This window comes from Gambusia affinis, linkage group LG10, assembly GCF_019740435.1.
Source record: "Gambusia affinis linkage group LG10, SWU_Gaff_1.0, whole genome shotgun sequence".
NCBI lineage: Eukaryota > Metazoa > Chordata > Actinopteri > Cyprinodontiformes > Poeciliidae > Gambusia > Gambusia affinis.
Genome location: NC_057877.1, coordinates 8,552,461 through 8,567,412, shown reverse-complemented (window position 1 = coordinate 8,567,412; position 14,952 = coordinate 8,552,461). Strand labels below are relative to the sequence as shown.

Below are 14,952 nucleotides of genomic sequence, written 5' to 3'. Positions count from 1 at the left end.
TGTTTTTACTTTGTTATATCTTATAGCTCATGATCTTTTGAGTGGACAAAAAAGAAAAGAAAACCAGTTTATATGGCAACATACATTCTTTATTTTCATACTTGAAAATACGACTGAGCTGCAGTATGGCACAGTCTTGGCATACATACAATTTTAAAACTTTTTTTTACCCCTTTCCTTTTCTATTTGAAATAAATCGTAAGAGAACTAAAACTGGCTTCAAATCTGAGCAATAATCAAGCAATGGACGAAACTGCCAAATTCAACAGAAACGACAGAAATCCTTATTAAAACTCATAATCAAGTCCCAGTTGGATGAATAACAAACGGTACACAACGGATTTAACAAAACCATAAGGCCGTAACTCAATGAGTAGATGAGGCGGTGTACAGTAGGTAAGCTTTAACTTATTGGTGTGTAATTAAAGTGGCATCCTCTGGCCTCAGGGTTTCTATGTAGTCTGCACATGCCATTAACTCGTATTATTCAAAGTCTGGATAAACATTTAAAAAAAAAAATACATTTGAGTATAGAAAATGCCTGTACCTAATGCAGTGATTCCCAAACTACTAATAAATTAAGTGAGAACAAAAACTGCATTGGCGGCAAATATTTTTCATTCAGGCAGCCACAAACCTCAAACTTATTTTATTTAAATTCTGTGAGATGGACCAACACAAAGCAAACAAAGTAGTACATTGTTGAAAAAGGGAAGGTATGGATAACTATAAAAAAAATTATAATTGGAAGTGGTATGAAATCAGTCTGTCATTCTGCTCATTAATAAATTGTAATGGGAAAACATTTTTATGAGTTCAAATACTTTAGCAAGGTATTTTGTTTGAGAGATTTTAAAATAAGCTGCTGCATTCGGCCGCTCCCACAATGCTGAACCTCAACTCTGTGTGGTTCTCTACGATTAAAAAATGTTTCAGATTTAAAGCTGTATGGACAAAACAAGCATCTGCATGGGAACCCTGAGGACAGCAGCTGCATCCGACACGGTGTGGCATCACAGTCAGCAGTTTTTCTCTTCAACATGATTCCTATTTATGTTAGGGGTGAAAAAATATATATATTTGAATAGAACTGCATGCAAAAACTGAAATCCTCCGTGGCAGAGAACGAATTTGGCCTCATTATATATTACATTGTATGGAGAATGCACGTTGGGAAGCGGAGCAAAACGTAAACATATATACACACACACACACGTTTCCCAAGGAGAAAACAAATGACACTTACTCTGCCCAGGTCATTATTAGCCTTTGTGTCCAGAAGAATATACTTGCACAAAAACAACAAACATAATAATGGGCTAAATATTCCAATAAAATCTGCTTCTGAGTTTTGGAACTGATTTGTTTCAAAACCAGTTTAGAAAATATCAATTTACTAAAATCTCTCAGTAATTGTGGGGAACATTTCGACCCGCCGAGCGCATCCGTATCAAGTTCCTCTGTAGCAGGTAGATAAAGCAGGCAATGCAGACGCAGAGGCATGATTTTAGTACTTGAAGCTCTGCTACAATCAAGCGTGCATGCGTTTATTAAAACCAATAGTATGAGCATTCACACCAGCATGCTTGAGCTCTCAGCAGTGTCATGCATACATTTAAAGTTTCACCCCCCATTTCAGACAATAAAGAAGTTGGCAGCACAGCTGGAGCCATCGAACGCTCCACCCTGCTGCTCAGTCAGTCGGTTTGGGGTTTGACGGACCTCTGCGTTTTCTGGCGTGAGAAACATCCAAGTGCTCGGGTGAACGAGAGCGAGCACAAACACAAAACCCAGCTTATCAAGATTTCAATTTTCCCCATCACTGGGCTCAAAATATTTCGGTCTTGAAATAAACACAAAGGAAATAAATAAGGTTTAGAGTGTGCAAACGTTTGCGTTTTCTCTGTCTTTTGCTCCTGTTTTCTTCAGAAGCATTCGAGAGCGTTTGCGTGAGCGACAGGCGTCGCAAATCGCCCACACATCCGCTCTCACACGACTCCCTTTTCCGTGACGAGACCGCGTTCCAGCTCCTCTTCTTCATCAGGGCTCACCGTTTTCTGAAAGGGAAGAAGCGAGAGGATGAGACGTCTTTGAAGCCGTTAGCTTTTTTTATTTATTTATTTATTTTGTTTAAGTTTTCTTCACCTGTGTGGCGTTACTGCGCGGGTGGACGTCGACATGTGTGTGCGGGCTGGCCGGTGCGCGCTCTATGTCGCTGCAGGCTCTCCAGAATGCTTTCGGCCAGCAGTTTCACGTCTTTGTGGGTCTGTGGGTGCGTGTGGACGTGCTCGAGCTGGTCCAAGCCGCCCTCCTCCAACAGCATGCTGCAGTAGCGAGACGCTGCAGGAAAGTGGCAACGGAGCATCGGAGAGGTGAGCGGGGTGGTGTGAAGAAATGGATGCTGGATTTTCAGAATATTCACTAATAAAAATCTGGAAAGTGTGGCAGGTACTTGTTTCCAGCCTGAGTTTGGGGTCTGCGTAAGCTAACTTTTAGCCAATCTATTTAGGCAGAACGCATTAAAAAAAGTCGTTGAACTTACAAATCTTGACAAAAACTCACAGATCCAAAACATTCAAGGATTATCAATACCTTTACTTTTATCTGAATAGCACAGGGGCAACCTTTACTGTCTTACCTTTACTGTAAAGCATTAAGGTGCCTTCTGTAAGGCACCTCAATTTCCCTTACAGAAGGGAAATGGCAACATGAAGTTCTAAATTTCTTAAAGGTGTTAAAAATTACAGTACATCAGCTCAGAAAAAACAGAGGTGTAAGAAAGGTTATTTAAAAGTGTCCCGAATCTCACCATTTTTGCTGCACACATGCTGCATGGCCCAGGCTGCCCACAGCTGGACACCGGGTGTGTGAAAACACTCCAGCAGGGGAAAGAACGGGTTAAAAGACCTGAGGTACAAGAGAAGGACAAGTTCACTTTAAACTTTTCTCACAAGCTGTGAAGATTTACTAAGCAACCACAGTAGCAATAATGTCTACTTTTTAGCATGACGGATGGAAGGTCAGGTTCTGCAGGTTTCACCAACTCAGATTTAATACCTTTTTAAGACCATCACGAATGAAATTTAAGACCTGTTTCATGACAGAAATGTACAAAAGAAATCGTCATATTTCATATGGTAGTGCCAGGCTTTTTTGCCCATACAGCACATAACATCAAACAGGTTAGCAACCTAAGTTGTCCAATGGCAAAGACGGACGTTGTAGGGTCAACTGGTGATAATTAACATTAACATTACCAATGATTGATGCTAAGAAGCTAGCAAGCTACGAAGGTTTAATTAGCGGTAGCCTCAACCACCTCAAATGACAAAACGTAATGAAGTTTTGGAGTGCGACTCAAATGTTTGCCTGATAGAAAAGTCTCAAAAAACAAATAAACTACATAGAATATATGAGAGTAAATAGCCCTGCCATGACGAAACATGACCTGTGATTAACGTATCTAAGGTAAACGTAATTTAAAAATAATAATAATTTAAGATATTTTAAGGCCTTAATTTCAGATAGATGAATTTTAAAGTTTTCAAGGCTGCGCTGTATAAAATCTCCACATCTGCAGCTTACCTGTAGGCCACCATTTCACACTCCGGAGGGGGCCACTTCATAATAACAGCATGCTAGGAAAGATGGACACGTAAATGACCACAGCGCTTCGTATGTTTCACATTCATCACTTTGAAGAGGTTCTGCTGAACTCCTACCAGCTGCTCCAGCAGCGAGCCCCGCAGAGCCGGGCTGAGCGACCAGGCCTCCTCGCCTCGTGACGTCAGGTGTGCGAGGATCCCGGCGGCGAAGTAGCTGACCTCCACCTCGGGGCTGTGCAGCAGAGAGCTGATGTGGTCCAGAAAGCTCTGGACCATCAGCTCCCCGTGCAGTTCCCTGACTTCTGCTATGTTGTTCTGCATGGCAAGGGGGCGAAAAAGGAACATCGAGTGCTTAATTTGGACGGTCAAGCAAACCAGAGTTTTTTTCGGAAGGACAGGAAAAGGTCAGTAAACATACCAGAAGACCTAGCACCTTCTGCTGGATGGAAGATTCGTTGGGGAAAGACTGCAGCGATGGAGGAGGGAAGGGATGGAAAATAAAAGTGAGTCACAATGCCCTACAGTGATATGCAAATGTGCTATGCGCTGCTAATGATGATTAACTCCTGTAGGAATCAGCATGCAGAGCCTTATTTTTAAGGCTTCTGTGTACCTCCAGCACTTTAATGAACAGATCCAAGCCTTGGTTCTCAATAAAATGGCGGCAGGTCGTCGGCGATTCATCTGTGAGGTTCCAGAGCGCGCTCAGCGTAAACTTCAGCGTCGCATCCACGACGTTCTGGTTTGCCTTCTGACGCACAATGTGCAGCAGTTGCTGCAAGCCGGGCAGAGAGAGAGAGAGAGAGCGTGAATTTAGTCTAAAGTTGTCGACTTTTATGGTAAACTTGTGATTATTTTTCCAGACGTGAGAGGAGTCGTACCTTCACGATGAACAGCTCTGCTCCCAGCTGGGCGGTCTGTTCGGTGGACAGCTGCAAAGATCAAACACGGCCGTGAAAAAGATCTGGAATGCAGAGAAGACTGGGAGCCAGACAACATGTACCTTAGCAGCCAGTATGGAGATGATGGCCACAGCCATCCTCTGCATGTTCTGATCTTCGTGGTTGCAGAGCCACTGCATCACCAGTTTGGCTGCTTCGAACCTTGTGAACAGAAATGCACGACGACTCACAATCCGGACTTTGCCCGACGATGTTAAATAGAGGGATGTGAGTCGTTTAGAGACAGTGCGAAGATCTGTTTCTCACCTGTTGAATGGAACCTCTTGTAAGATGCGATCGCTGCACAGAGACAGCAGGCAGTTTTTCTGCAGCTGCAAAAAGAGAAAGCAAAACAGACATTTCAGAACCTGTAAAAAAGCCATCAAAAAACCCCCCACATCTTCATGTGCCCATCAAAAAAGTTCCACTTAGAACCATAAATCTGGTTGCGAAAGATTAAAACAGAAGAAGAAAGGGGAAGCTAAAAATTCTGATTGTTGAAAGTTCCTCCTTTCAAATTTTAAGATGTCACAACACGTTTGGAGGTACAGTTTCAGATTTCCACCGTTAGTTTTTCCATATTCTGGTGTTTTCCGGGACAGAACCACAAAGGTGACAACTATTACTGCTACAAATTCAGACAAGTGATGTCTGATGTACTTTATACAGCCGGAACTAACAATTATTTTAGTGATCAACATTTCAATTCATTATTCTGACAATTAATCGGATAAAAAAAGAAAAATTTAACCACTTAAGCCTTTTTGTACAATATTAGAAATACATTAAAATTTGCAAATAAACAAATAATTCCTTGCATAAATAAGGTAATAGGTGCCAGAGGTTTATACAACTGTCTGGAGCAGAGTATGGCATCGCTACCCCGCCTGCACACTGCCACACAGCTGGCCTAGAGAAAGCTGCTACACGTTTCCACCACTTACACAAAAACTCAAATTTGACACCAGTGGTGGAAACTGAAGCCGTGCCAATCAACACTCTTGTTAAAGTAAAGCACCAACAGTTCAGATCAGCTAATATCTGCATGTTAGACCTGGTTCTGCATATTTGTTCATGTGAGAACAGATCACAAAGCTACTTCTCTCTGTTGCCAATTTATTCAGAACGACATCTCGCTCTCCGTTCCACTCCCTGCACGTCGCTAAGGCGCACACAAATTCCCGAAAACAGAGCTTTGATTGTTCAGCACGTACATGTTCAACACAATGATTGGTTGGACAAAATAAGTGATGATCTTACCTCTCTCTGTGTCCGCCGCGGATCGTTTTCTAATTATTATTCGGATACTTGTTGATGTACGAGGTACTGATATAATCATTTAAGATAGCTGCTGATAAATGAGGCTCTACTATAATAATTTTCTGCTCAGGAAAGCGCAGTGGCAAAGAATCCCTCTGCTCTGTGAGTCCCAGACGGGTCGCTTATGCTCCTGCTGAGTGTGTGATCAGAAAAGCTTACAGGGTACAAGCAAAGAGTTTTGCCGTGTCAAATTTTGTTCCATAAAGAGAGCAGCAAAAATGTTCCTTTCAATCACGCTGAGTTGTTCTGAAACCAACAATATATCCCAAACAGGGAGAAAAAAAGACAATAAATCTGCAAAAAATGTCTCAACTTTAATTGGTAAATTTCCACCTGTCACCTGTCACAATCAGTTTAAGAAATGTCTGAAAGTGAAGTAAATGGACCCCATCTTCTATCATACTGAAAATCATTATCTACGACTGGGGCTAGATTTTAAAAACTGCTTACCCAGCTGTTTTTTTGTTTGTTTTATTTACAGATGCCTTTTTTGCAAGCAAACTCACAGACCTACGTCACGTAAGGTGTTTTAATATTGGTGGATTTTTATAAATAATATACCGTAGGTCATTAAATCAACAGAATTTGAAGATAATGTAATTATATCCTTTAGAATGTAGCAGCCTGCCAGACGTTTTAAACCAACAATGCATTGATTTGTACCCACCAATGTGTCGGTCTACCAATCAGTGTACTGTAATTTCCATGTGTAAAATCCATTTTTAGTGTATAGGGAACCAAAACTGGCTCCAGATTCTTCTAAAAGTAGCCCTGCCCTGCTGCCTTTAGAAGAATATAGCAGGGCTTTTTGTTCTCTGGGCTTTTTGTTGGTTGTGTTTTGACTTCTGCTGCGTTTCGTGTAAATTACAATTGGTGGTAAAAGGTTGGCAACTCTATGCTGATCCTTAGCAGGAGTGTTAAGTAAATGAAAGAGAAGTTTAAAGAAAAAAAAAATCACTCCAAGTTCAGTGAAAACCTAAAATGTAGCAAGCATTAAACAGGTAAAAACACCTTCCAACATCAAGGCTTTTGTTGCAGAAAAAGAGAAATGGGGTAAAGAATGGCAGCAAACATCCACACAGACTCATGTAGAAGGTTACTCAAACACATGTGCACTTTATGAAGGAGCCACAATGAAGGACTCCTGATGTTTTACCTGTTGGTGGTTGGGGAACGTCCTCATGGCCTCCAGGAGGAGCTGGGTGACGGTGCTCAACAGCCGGACCGGCATCCCTGCTGCCAGGTCCTGCTTTGTCAAGTTGAACACACACGCGCTGGCGGCCAGCTGGACGTTTAGAGTGGCCGGGTGATTCTTCATGCCCAAAACTACAAGCTGCACAGAAAGTCAAAGGCAAATTAAAAGGGAAACTGTCTGAAGGTTGCTTAGAAACAACAGATCCCATGTTTTGTTGTTTGTCATCCATGGCAAACCCAATTGTTTTTTTTCCCTTGTGCATTATTTTGAAGGAACTACTTACCTTTAGAATGTCAGGCCGCGGTTTCTCCATGACGTGAGTCAGGCTGAACAGATGAAACAGAGCTTCCCTGACGAATCCCTCCCTCTCGCTGTATCGCCGCAACGCCTCGCAGATCTGAGTCTCGTTGGCTTCTCCTGTAACCTGTTTCCATGCAGACGAAGCCTCAGTAGACCCAAAATCCCCCACTTTGTTTCCACGTTAATCCTTGTGCGCCCGTTCCTACCTTAAGAGTTCCTTCTCCGGAGAGGAAGTCGGAAAAGCCGGCGTCTGTGGCCAAAAGGCCCACAAAGGTCATCCCAGGCCTCTCTTCGACGAACGCCCTGACGGCTTTATCAGACACCTGCAACAATCTATTATTATTAACAATCTACTGATCTATTATACTGTTGTATTGGTTAGCTGATTATTAACTGGATAGCAAAAGGGGCCTAATAGGAGATTGTTTTTAAATTTCTTTTCCAGAATTTTAACTGTGTGAAGCTGAAACTTTTCCATTTCAGGAGTTCTGGGTAAAACGTCTCTACAGACAAAGCTTATTTATCTTTATCTCAAATGCAAAATTTATAATGTTTTTTAGACTGTGTACTCCACTTAATGATTAATCAATTACTAAATTAGTTGACTATTATTCTCTCAATAACCGATTCATCGCGATTAATCGTCTCAGCCCTGATGAAAGAAAACGTACCTGTTTCCTGCCTGAGACGTCCAGGGAAACGAGAGCAGGAAGGATCCCCCGCTGTGCCAGCAGCTGACAGGCCACGTCGGAGGTAAACTGCTTGTCGTCGCTGATGTCCAGGTGCTGCGTTGAGCACAAGCATGAGTTCTCGCTCTGCCGCCGTAGATGTGCATTTCCTAGCAACACCAGAATGATGGCTACCAACCTGCAGCACACTCAGCTGGCCTATGACTCCGAGCAGCTGAGCCGTGCTCATCTCCAGCCTCTTCAGCTGGTGCAGCGTTAGCGAGCGGAGGCGCTCCTTCACGCCCAGCAGCGGGCTCAGGTTGGTCACCGACGTGTTGGAGAGATCCAGGCTCTCCAGCCGAGGCAGGGAGCAGACGTCGACAAGGCCGGAGTCGTAGAACTCCACGTTGGCTAGAGACAGAGAGCGCAGGCCGCGCAGGGCGCTGAAACGATACCAGCTGGGTTCCTCCAGAGAGGCCATGGTGAGTCCGGTCAAGATTAACCGCTGGAGAGACTCCTGCAGGGCGAGAGAGAGAAAAAAATATTTTTTTTCAGATTGACTTTTAAGTTGTATGAAGAAAGGATTTCTTAGCAGGTGACACCTCCCAGTTTATTTTACCTGACAGTATTTGTTGGTAGCCAATCCCTGCAGGATGTCAGGAATGGTGAGGTCCGCGTTGACCCTTGCGGCGTCCAGCTCCAGCAGTCTGTGCGGGCAGAGGGCTTTCTGGAACGCCTCGGCAGAGATCCGGGCCGTGCGGACGCAGGCTCGTCTCAGCCGCAGGTACTGACAGTTCCTGAACACCCCCACGGTGCTGTCATTCAGGAGACCTGGAGGGGAATAAAGCACCATCAGTCACAATTTCTCAACATGTCAAGATTTCATTGTTTTTTATTTGAGGAACTGATGCACCTAACATGAGGAGGTAACAGTGAAATGTCTGAGCCAATATTTAAACAAGACAAAACCTCAGAAGCCTGTTAACATGACCAAAAGATTTATTAAAACACAATAATCTATGGCAGTCAGTGTATTATATATTTTTTTCCAAATCAATTAAATCTTAATTGACATAAAAGGTGAGCTCTCCCCGTGAAGTGGGTCTCTTAAATGATAAATTAACACAAAGTATCACATAAGTATAAGATGGAAGTAAAAATCATACATTGCTTTTAAATTTCTTAAAACAACAAAAAAACAAAACAAAACTGAAAACAGCAGCGTAAAATTCAACCACACCAACTGACTTCAAAAGTCGGCTGATTATAAAATAGAGTTCACCTGTATATAACTATAAACATGAGTCCATGAACCTTGTTAGAGAACATCAGTGAACAAACAGCATCATGAAGAAGCACAGCAGACGGGACCATCCCAGAATCAAAAACATACCAAAGCACGGTTGTAAAAAGAGAAGCAGCCAAGAGGCCTGTGGTGACTCTGGAGGAGCAGCAGAGACGCTCCAAACATGTGGAAGATGTCAAATGAGAGAAAAATTCACCTTTCTAACTTGTATGCAAAATACTACGTGAAATGTGTGAAACATTGTTGTGGCAGGTGCAGGGCAGCTGGTCAGTGTTCAACATATATTTGGATGAAGACAAGTAAAGGGAAGAAAATGTATTTAAGGGCTCACTTACATCTATTGGACGTGCAAAGCTGGTAGCTGCAATTGCAGCTAGAAGTATTGACTGTTTCTTTTCAGATGTAGATTTGTAAAAATATTGAGAACCATGTATTCTTTTCAATTTCAAAAACACTTTACTGTAGGAAATTAAATGTTGCAACTCAAATTATTCAAGTTTCTTCAAGGAGTTGTAGGTGCTGTAGCGGTGTGTGTTGTAGCAAATTTGAAGAAACCTCTGACGGAAGACATTGTTTTTCTATGACAGTCTCATGTACTCTCATGAATTATCCATAATTTTTTATTTTATTTTATGTAAAATTCTTCTCCAGAGGTACCACAGTCATGCCCAGAACTGACCCAGACTCTTTTTTTAAATCATCAGATTGTTAAGCCTTTTTAGGCCCCTGGCTCTGATGCTGCTCTGAGATGATACTCTCAACAACAGACTTATAATTCTTCATCTTCACAATAGTGTGCTACTTCGATCCTGCACAAGTTTGTAGCTGCAACAGGGGCAAAATGTGAAAATGTTGACGGACAAGAGAGTGTTGACGAATGAGAAATTATTTAAAAGTTAACTTAATTAAACAAAATAAAGCCATAAGGAAAGTAAACAATAAATAATAAACATTGAAATCAGTAGATGCAAATTTAAAAAAGCATGTGTAGGGGAACATTATTTCTTCACAGCAATAAAACATTTCTACACTGAGATGGAAATGAGTGACTTAAGGCTTTTTGTTTCCACTCAGTTTATTAAGAATCATCAAATTCTCGCTGGCCTACTTCTTCCAGATTCCCACAATATGCATCCCCTTATCCGTAGAGGTCAGGCTTACCTTCAGTGGCCATCTTGGCCAGAAGCTGGTCTGCCAGCTCCTGAGGGAAGAGCACAGCCTCCCTGAAGCACAAGGAGCCGTCAGGCAGCTTCACGCAAAAACACTCCAGGTTCTGGCTCACATAGGTGAGGCACAGGTCTGTCAGAGCCGCCGGGGAGGCGTCATCCTGGACACCAAAGCAGAAGTGTTTTTGTTTATCTGTTGTTTTTCCAAATGAAGGGGAGGGACATACTGGCAAAAAATTTAATAAAATTACCACCTACCGTGTTTAAAAACAGAGAAGCCATAGCCATAGCGTAAAAGAGAAAATAAAGAGGATAGCTGTAGCTTAAAAGCAGCAGAGGGCTGGCGTCAGAAAAAAAGCCAGAAGAAATGCAGCTTCGCTTGTTTTCTGTCTGTACCAGAGCTTTTCAGCTTCTTTTTCACCTGCCTGTTCTGACACAGAGCTGAGCGAAGCGGAGGGACAGCAGAGAAAGTAGGGCGAGCGATAAGACCGAACCTAGCAGCTAGCTTACTTGTTGTTGCCACTGAGCTGAGAAACCTCCCCCGCTGCTAAAACACCCGGAGCCTCCCGAGGTGGCGGAGTTCATGTCGACCAAGCGCCGCAGCGACAGAAACCTGCGAAATGAGGAACGAGATAGGAGCGACGTTTTCACTGCGAGCGACGTCTGGTTCCCCTCCTCTCTCTCTCTCTCTGGCTGAAGCGAAGAGACAGACAGTAAACAAAGGTCACAACACAGGAAGTACATTAGGAGAGGAGGCGGCGCTACGGAAGCCCGCACAGGACGGTTACGAAAGAGCTAATGCTCCTCGGTTTTTAGAGGTTAAGCAGCACATGAGGGAAAATAGCTGACTTCTTTAGCGCTAACAGAACCGGACCGGGTCCACATGAGGGAGAAGCTTTGGTAGCACTCTCACAGCTAGTGTTGTTGAGCAGCTCCAGCTCATGTTGCTGTTATACTGCGGACTTGGCAGAAGTTGAGTCATGGCTGGACTTATAAACTTTGAGGATGAGAAGGAGGTGAAGCAGTTCTTGGACAACCTGGGAGTGGAGTACAGTTACCAGTGTTACAAGGAGAAGGACCCTGAAGGTAACTACAACCCTGAGCTGTTCACAGACCAGCGGTGCTGAAACACGGACCCTCACAGTGTTAAGCATGCTGCCTAATGTTACTTTAAGATTTCCTATTTTATATTGTTTCATGGTGTTTTACATTATTATGTGATATAAAGCTGCAGTATTTTATATGTCTATGCTGTTATGTAATGCTGTGAGATAAGGCTATGTTTTAAAAAAATATATATTTTATTTAAAGCTGTGCCTTTTATATTCTTATTTCGTTCTTTTCATGTTTTGCAATGTTATTTATTATCTTTAATTTACACAGTTTTAAGACTATTTTAAGTTATTCTTTTCCGCCATTCCAAGTTACTATATTTTGTTGTTACCTTATTTTACTATAAGTTGTAGCATACTGTTGTTTCAAGTTATTGTATAATAAGTAATTTTATTTTAAGAGATATATCTATTTTATGCTTTTATGTTGTTTTTGTTGTTTTTAAGTTATGATAATATGTTGGAATATAATATTTGCCCAAATATATTACAGTTTACATGTATTATAGCGTTTAATACATGCATAGCTCAATAACAGTAAAGGTTTTTAAAGAAAGTAGAGGTTTTAAAGGTTTTTAGAATGATGGAGAATAAATATAAGATAAAATGGACACATAAAGAACAAATAGCAGGCATTTAAATAATATATATCTTTGAGTCACAGAGTCATAGTTTTAGTTTAAAGACATGTTATTTTTGCCTCTGTGTCACTAACTTTCTGATGCGTCTCCTCAGGGTGCCAGAGGTTAGCAGACTATTTGGATGGCGTGAAGAAAAACTATGATTCTGCAGCACAAGTCCTGAAACACAACTGTGACACAAACGGGCACTCGGAGAGCTGCTACAAACTCGGAGCTTACCATATCACCGGCAAAGGTGTGTGAACAGGCCGCTTATTCAGAAGGAAAGAAAGAACGGCCTCACTCTTTAAACTGTTGGCTTTGAATCACATGACCTTAATAAGGCTCTAAAGTTACTTATTAACTGCCTCAAGTGTGTAAAAACATTCTACAGTCAACATTGTCATTAGCAAACATAGCATCTAATCAAAGACAATCACTTGATTTCCAATCAAGCGCATTAAAAACTCTACATAAGATCGTAGAAAAGCCCTGGACAGCAACTGTGACGTATGGTGGTGGAGGTGTCATGATTTGGGCTCAGTTCGCAGCTGCTGACTTGGGCTTGAACCACTTTTATGTGTCAAATATGAGACCATCAGTCCAACAATTAAACATAGCCAGAATTGTTTTCAAACTGTTTTTTAGATAACATTCCTGTCCTGATATGTAAAAACCCTAGAATTAAAAGCCCTTCTCTCCAGCAATGATTTGTCAGCTTTTTTTCATGTCAGTGTTTGAAATGGATTTATTTTTGCTTCAACATTTCAACAAAAACTTTCCTTTTGGTTTTGTTAGCTGCCCTTTCATTGTTGTACGCATTATTTAAAATATTTTGTCTTAAATATTTTTTAATAAATTCTTGAAAAACAAAAGTGCAGCAACAGCTTCCCAGCATGTCTTGCTCATTCAGTAAACCGATAAGTAAGATGATGAGGAACAAGTATGTTTTTTTTCCTATTGGTACCAATGTATGAATCAGACTTGTGGGTGTTGTACTTGTGCGTATATTCTTAAGTTAATAAATTCCTAATGTATTCCTGATCCTAATCCTATTAAAGATACGATTCAATGCATCTTTAACACATAAAAACTACACAAATGAACCGTGGGATGTGTAGGGACTGTTTTTCTGCCCATATGTAGTTACATTTACTGTTTTAAATTAATATGATTTCAAATGAAATTTTTAGACTTTAAGTGTGTTTAGACTTATAACAGATTTCTGTCATGTTAGTGAGTCCCTGCTGAATCTGTTCACCAGGTGGAGTGACCCAGTGTCTGAAAACCGCCTACTCCTGCTTCGTGCGCTCCTGCAACACTGGAGGAAAGAAGTCCATAGACGCCTGCCATAACGTCGGTCTGCTGGCCCACGACGGGCGAGCTCTGGACGGCGGCCCCGACGCCACGTTGGCCCGGGAGTACTACGAGAAGGCCTGCGCCGGCGGCTTCGCACCTTCCTGCTTCAACCTCAGCGCCATGTTCATCGAGGGCAACGCCAAAGGGCTGCCACCGGACATGAGTCAAGCCTTCAAGTACGCCAGCAGGGCCTGCGAGCTCGGACACGTGTGGGGGTGTGCCAACGCCAGTCGGATGTGCAAACTCGGGGACGGCACGGAGAAGGACGAGAAGAAAGCAGAGGATCTGAAGAACCGAGCGAGGGAGCTGCACAGTGTAGAACAGGAAAGGCAGCTGAAATTTGGGGAGTGATATTTAGACACGCTGCTGTCAAGTGATGGCTTGATTGTTTTGTTTTATTTTTACGCTGCCACACGATGTTTGTCTTCAGGCAGTTTTGTTGGAGTAAAACTGCATAATTGCAGTTAAGGGATACCAAAATGCTGTTTTGTCAATGCATCTGTTTGCCTCACTACAGTCTGTAGATGGGAAGATTGTCAGAACTGTGTACGTTTGTGTGATATAGAAAATTGTTGATGTCCAAACAATAAATGAATAAAATTCTAATATTTTTTCTTTTCTGTGCTTCTACAATTTGTAACCTGTAGTTGTTAAAAGAAGTACGGATAAGGTTACAGTAAAATCTTAAGAAACAAAGCATAATAAGGTGTTGCAGTGTTCTTGTTAAAACATTTTTGAGCTGTTCTTTTTCCAGAGTGAAATGATTTTATTCTGGGTACACATGTTTGAGCTTATTGTGGATTTTCTGTAACGTGAAAATGATTAACTGATTAATGCCAGATGCACAGCTGATGATATTTGTTTAAATGTCCCCCAAGAAGCTGCATCTCATTCACAAACAGCTTAAAAATAACATCCAGTGACAGGAAACATTTGACAATTAAAATAACAGATAAAAGTAAAACTTTTGCAAAATTCTACTGAAAAGCTGAGAATATTTGGGTAGTCGACTCTACCAACCTCTGATGAGATGCACCTGTAGTAGTTTTGTTTCTACCAAACTAAAAATAAAAAAGGAGTTTGACCGCAAGTGACCACTAGAGGGAAGCAGAATCAAACATTTGAACTTTACTCTTATTTCAAAGCCCCATGGAAGCGTTCTACTGCACCCTGCCTGCAACAATAAACAAAGAGAAACGCGGTCCCCATCTGTCAAACCGACACTGTACTAGTCAACAATAATGCCGAGTAGGACAAAAGATCTCTGTACTTGAGGATACTAAAGGCAGGTCTGCTGAGGATGATGAGCAGCCTGCCCCAGTTAGCACCCTGGAAGCTCCGCCCGTCCGTCCGCTGTGCG

At 42.0% G+C, this 14,952-nt stretch overlaps 2 protein-coding genes across 5 annotated transcripts; one reads left to right on the top strand and one right to left on the bottom strand.

Moving 5' to 3' along the window:
• Positions 1 to 67: 67 nt before the first annotated feature.
• zyg11 (zyg-11 family member, cell cycle regulator) lies at positions 68 to 14,700 on the bottom strand. Of its 4 annotated transcripts, XM_044129008.1 has the most exons (19): positions 14,613 to 14,700; positions 11,012 to 11,194; positions 10,497 to 10,662; positions 8,649 to 8,860; positions 8,229 to 8,546; positions 8,033 to 8,146; positions 7,568 to 7,684; positions 7,345 to 7,485; positions 7,023 to 7,199; positions 4,814 to 4,878; positions 4,609 to 4,708; positions 4,487 to 4,537; positions 4,219 to 4,380; positions 4,024 to 4,071; positions 3,723 to 3,920; positions 3,586 to 3,638; positions 2,810 to 2,907; positions 2,146 to 2,340; positions 68 to 2,057 (listed from the first exon to the last, which is right to left on the bottom strand). In XM_044129008.1, exons 2-18 carry the CDS (start codon positions 11,084 to 11,086, stop codon positions 2,156 to 2,158), a joined length of 2,280 nt encoding a protein of 759 aa, XP_043984943.1. In that variant the 5' UTR covers positions 11,087 to 11,194; positions 14,613 to 14,700; the 3' UTR covers positions 68 to 2,057; positions 2,146 to 2,155. The 4 variants fall into 4 exon arrangements, with proteins under 4 accessions (XP_043984943.1, XP_043984941.1, XP_043984942.1 ...); XM_044129006.1 differs by lacking the exon at positions 14,613 to 14,700 and having other exon boundaries at positions 11,012 to 11,245; XM_044129007.1 differs by lacking the exon at positions 14,613 to 14,700 and having other exon boundaries at positions 4,487 to 4,522; positions 11,012 to 11,245.
• Positions 11,270 to 14,212, top strand: LOC122838397 (cytochrome c oxidase assembly factor 7). The gene is made up of 3 exons (XM_044129022.1): positions 11,270 to 11,587; positions 12,349 to 12,489; positions 13,498 to 14,212. Exons 1-3 carry the CDS (start codon positions 11,482 to 11,484, stop codon positions 13,941 to 13,943), a joined length of 693 nt encoding a protein of 230 aa, XP_043984957.1. The 5' UTR covers positions 11,270 to 11,481; the 3' UTR covers positions 13,944 to 14,212.
• Positions 14,701 to 14,952: the final 252 nt, after the last annotated feature.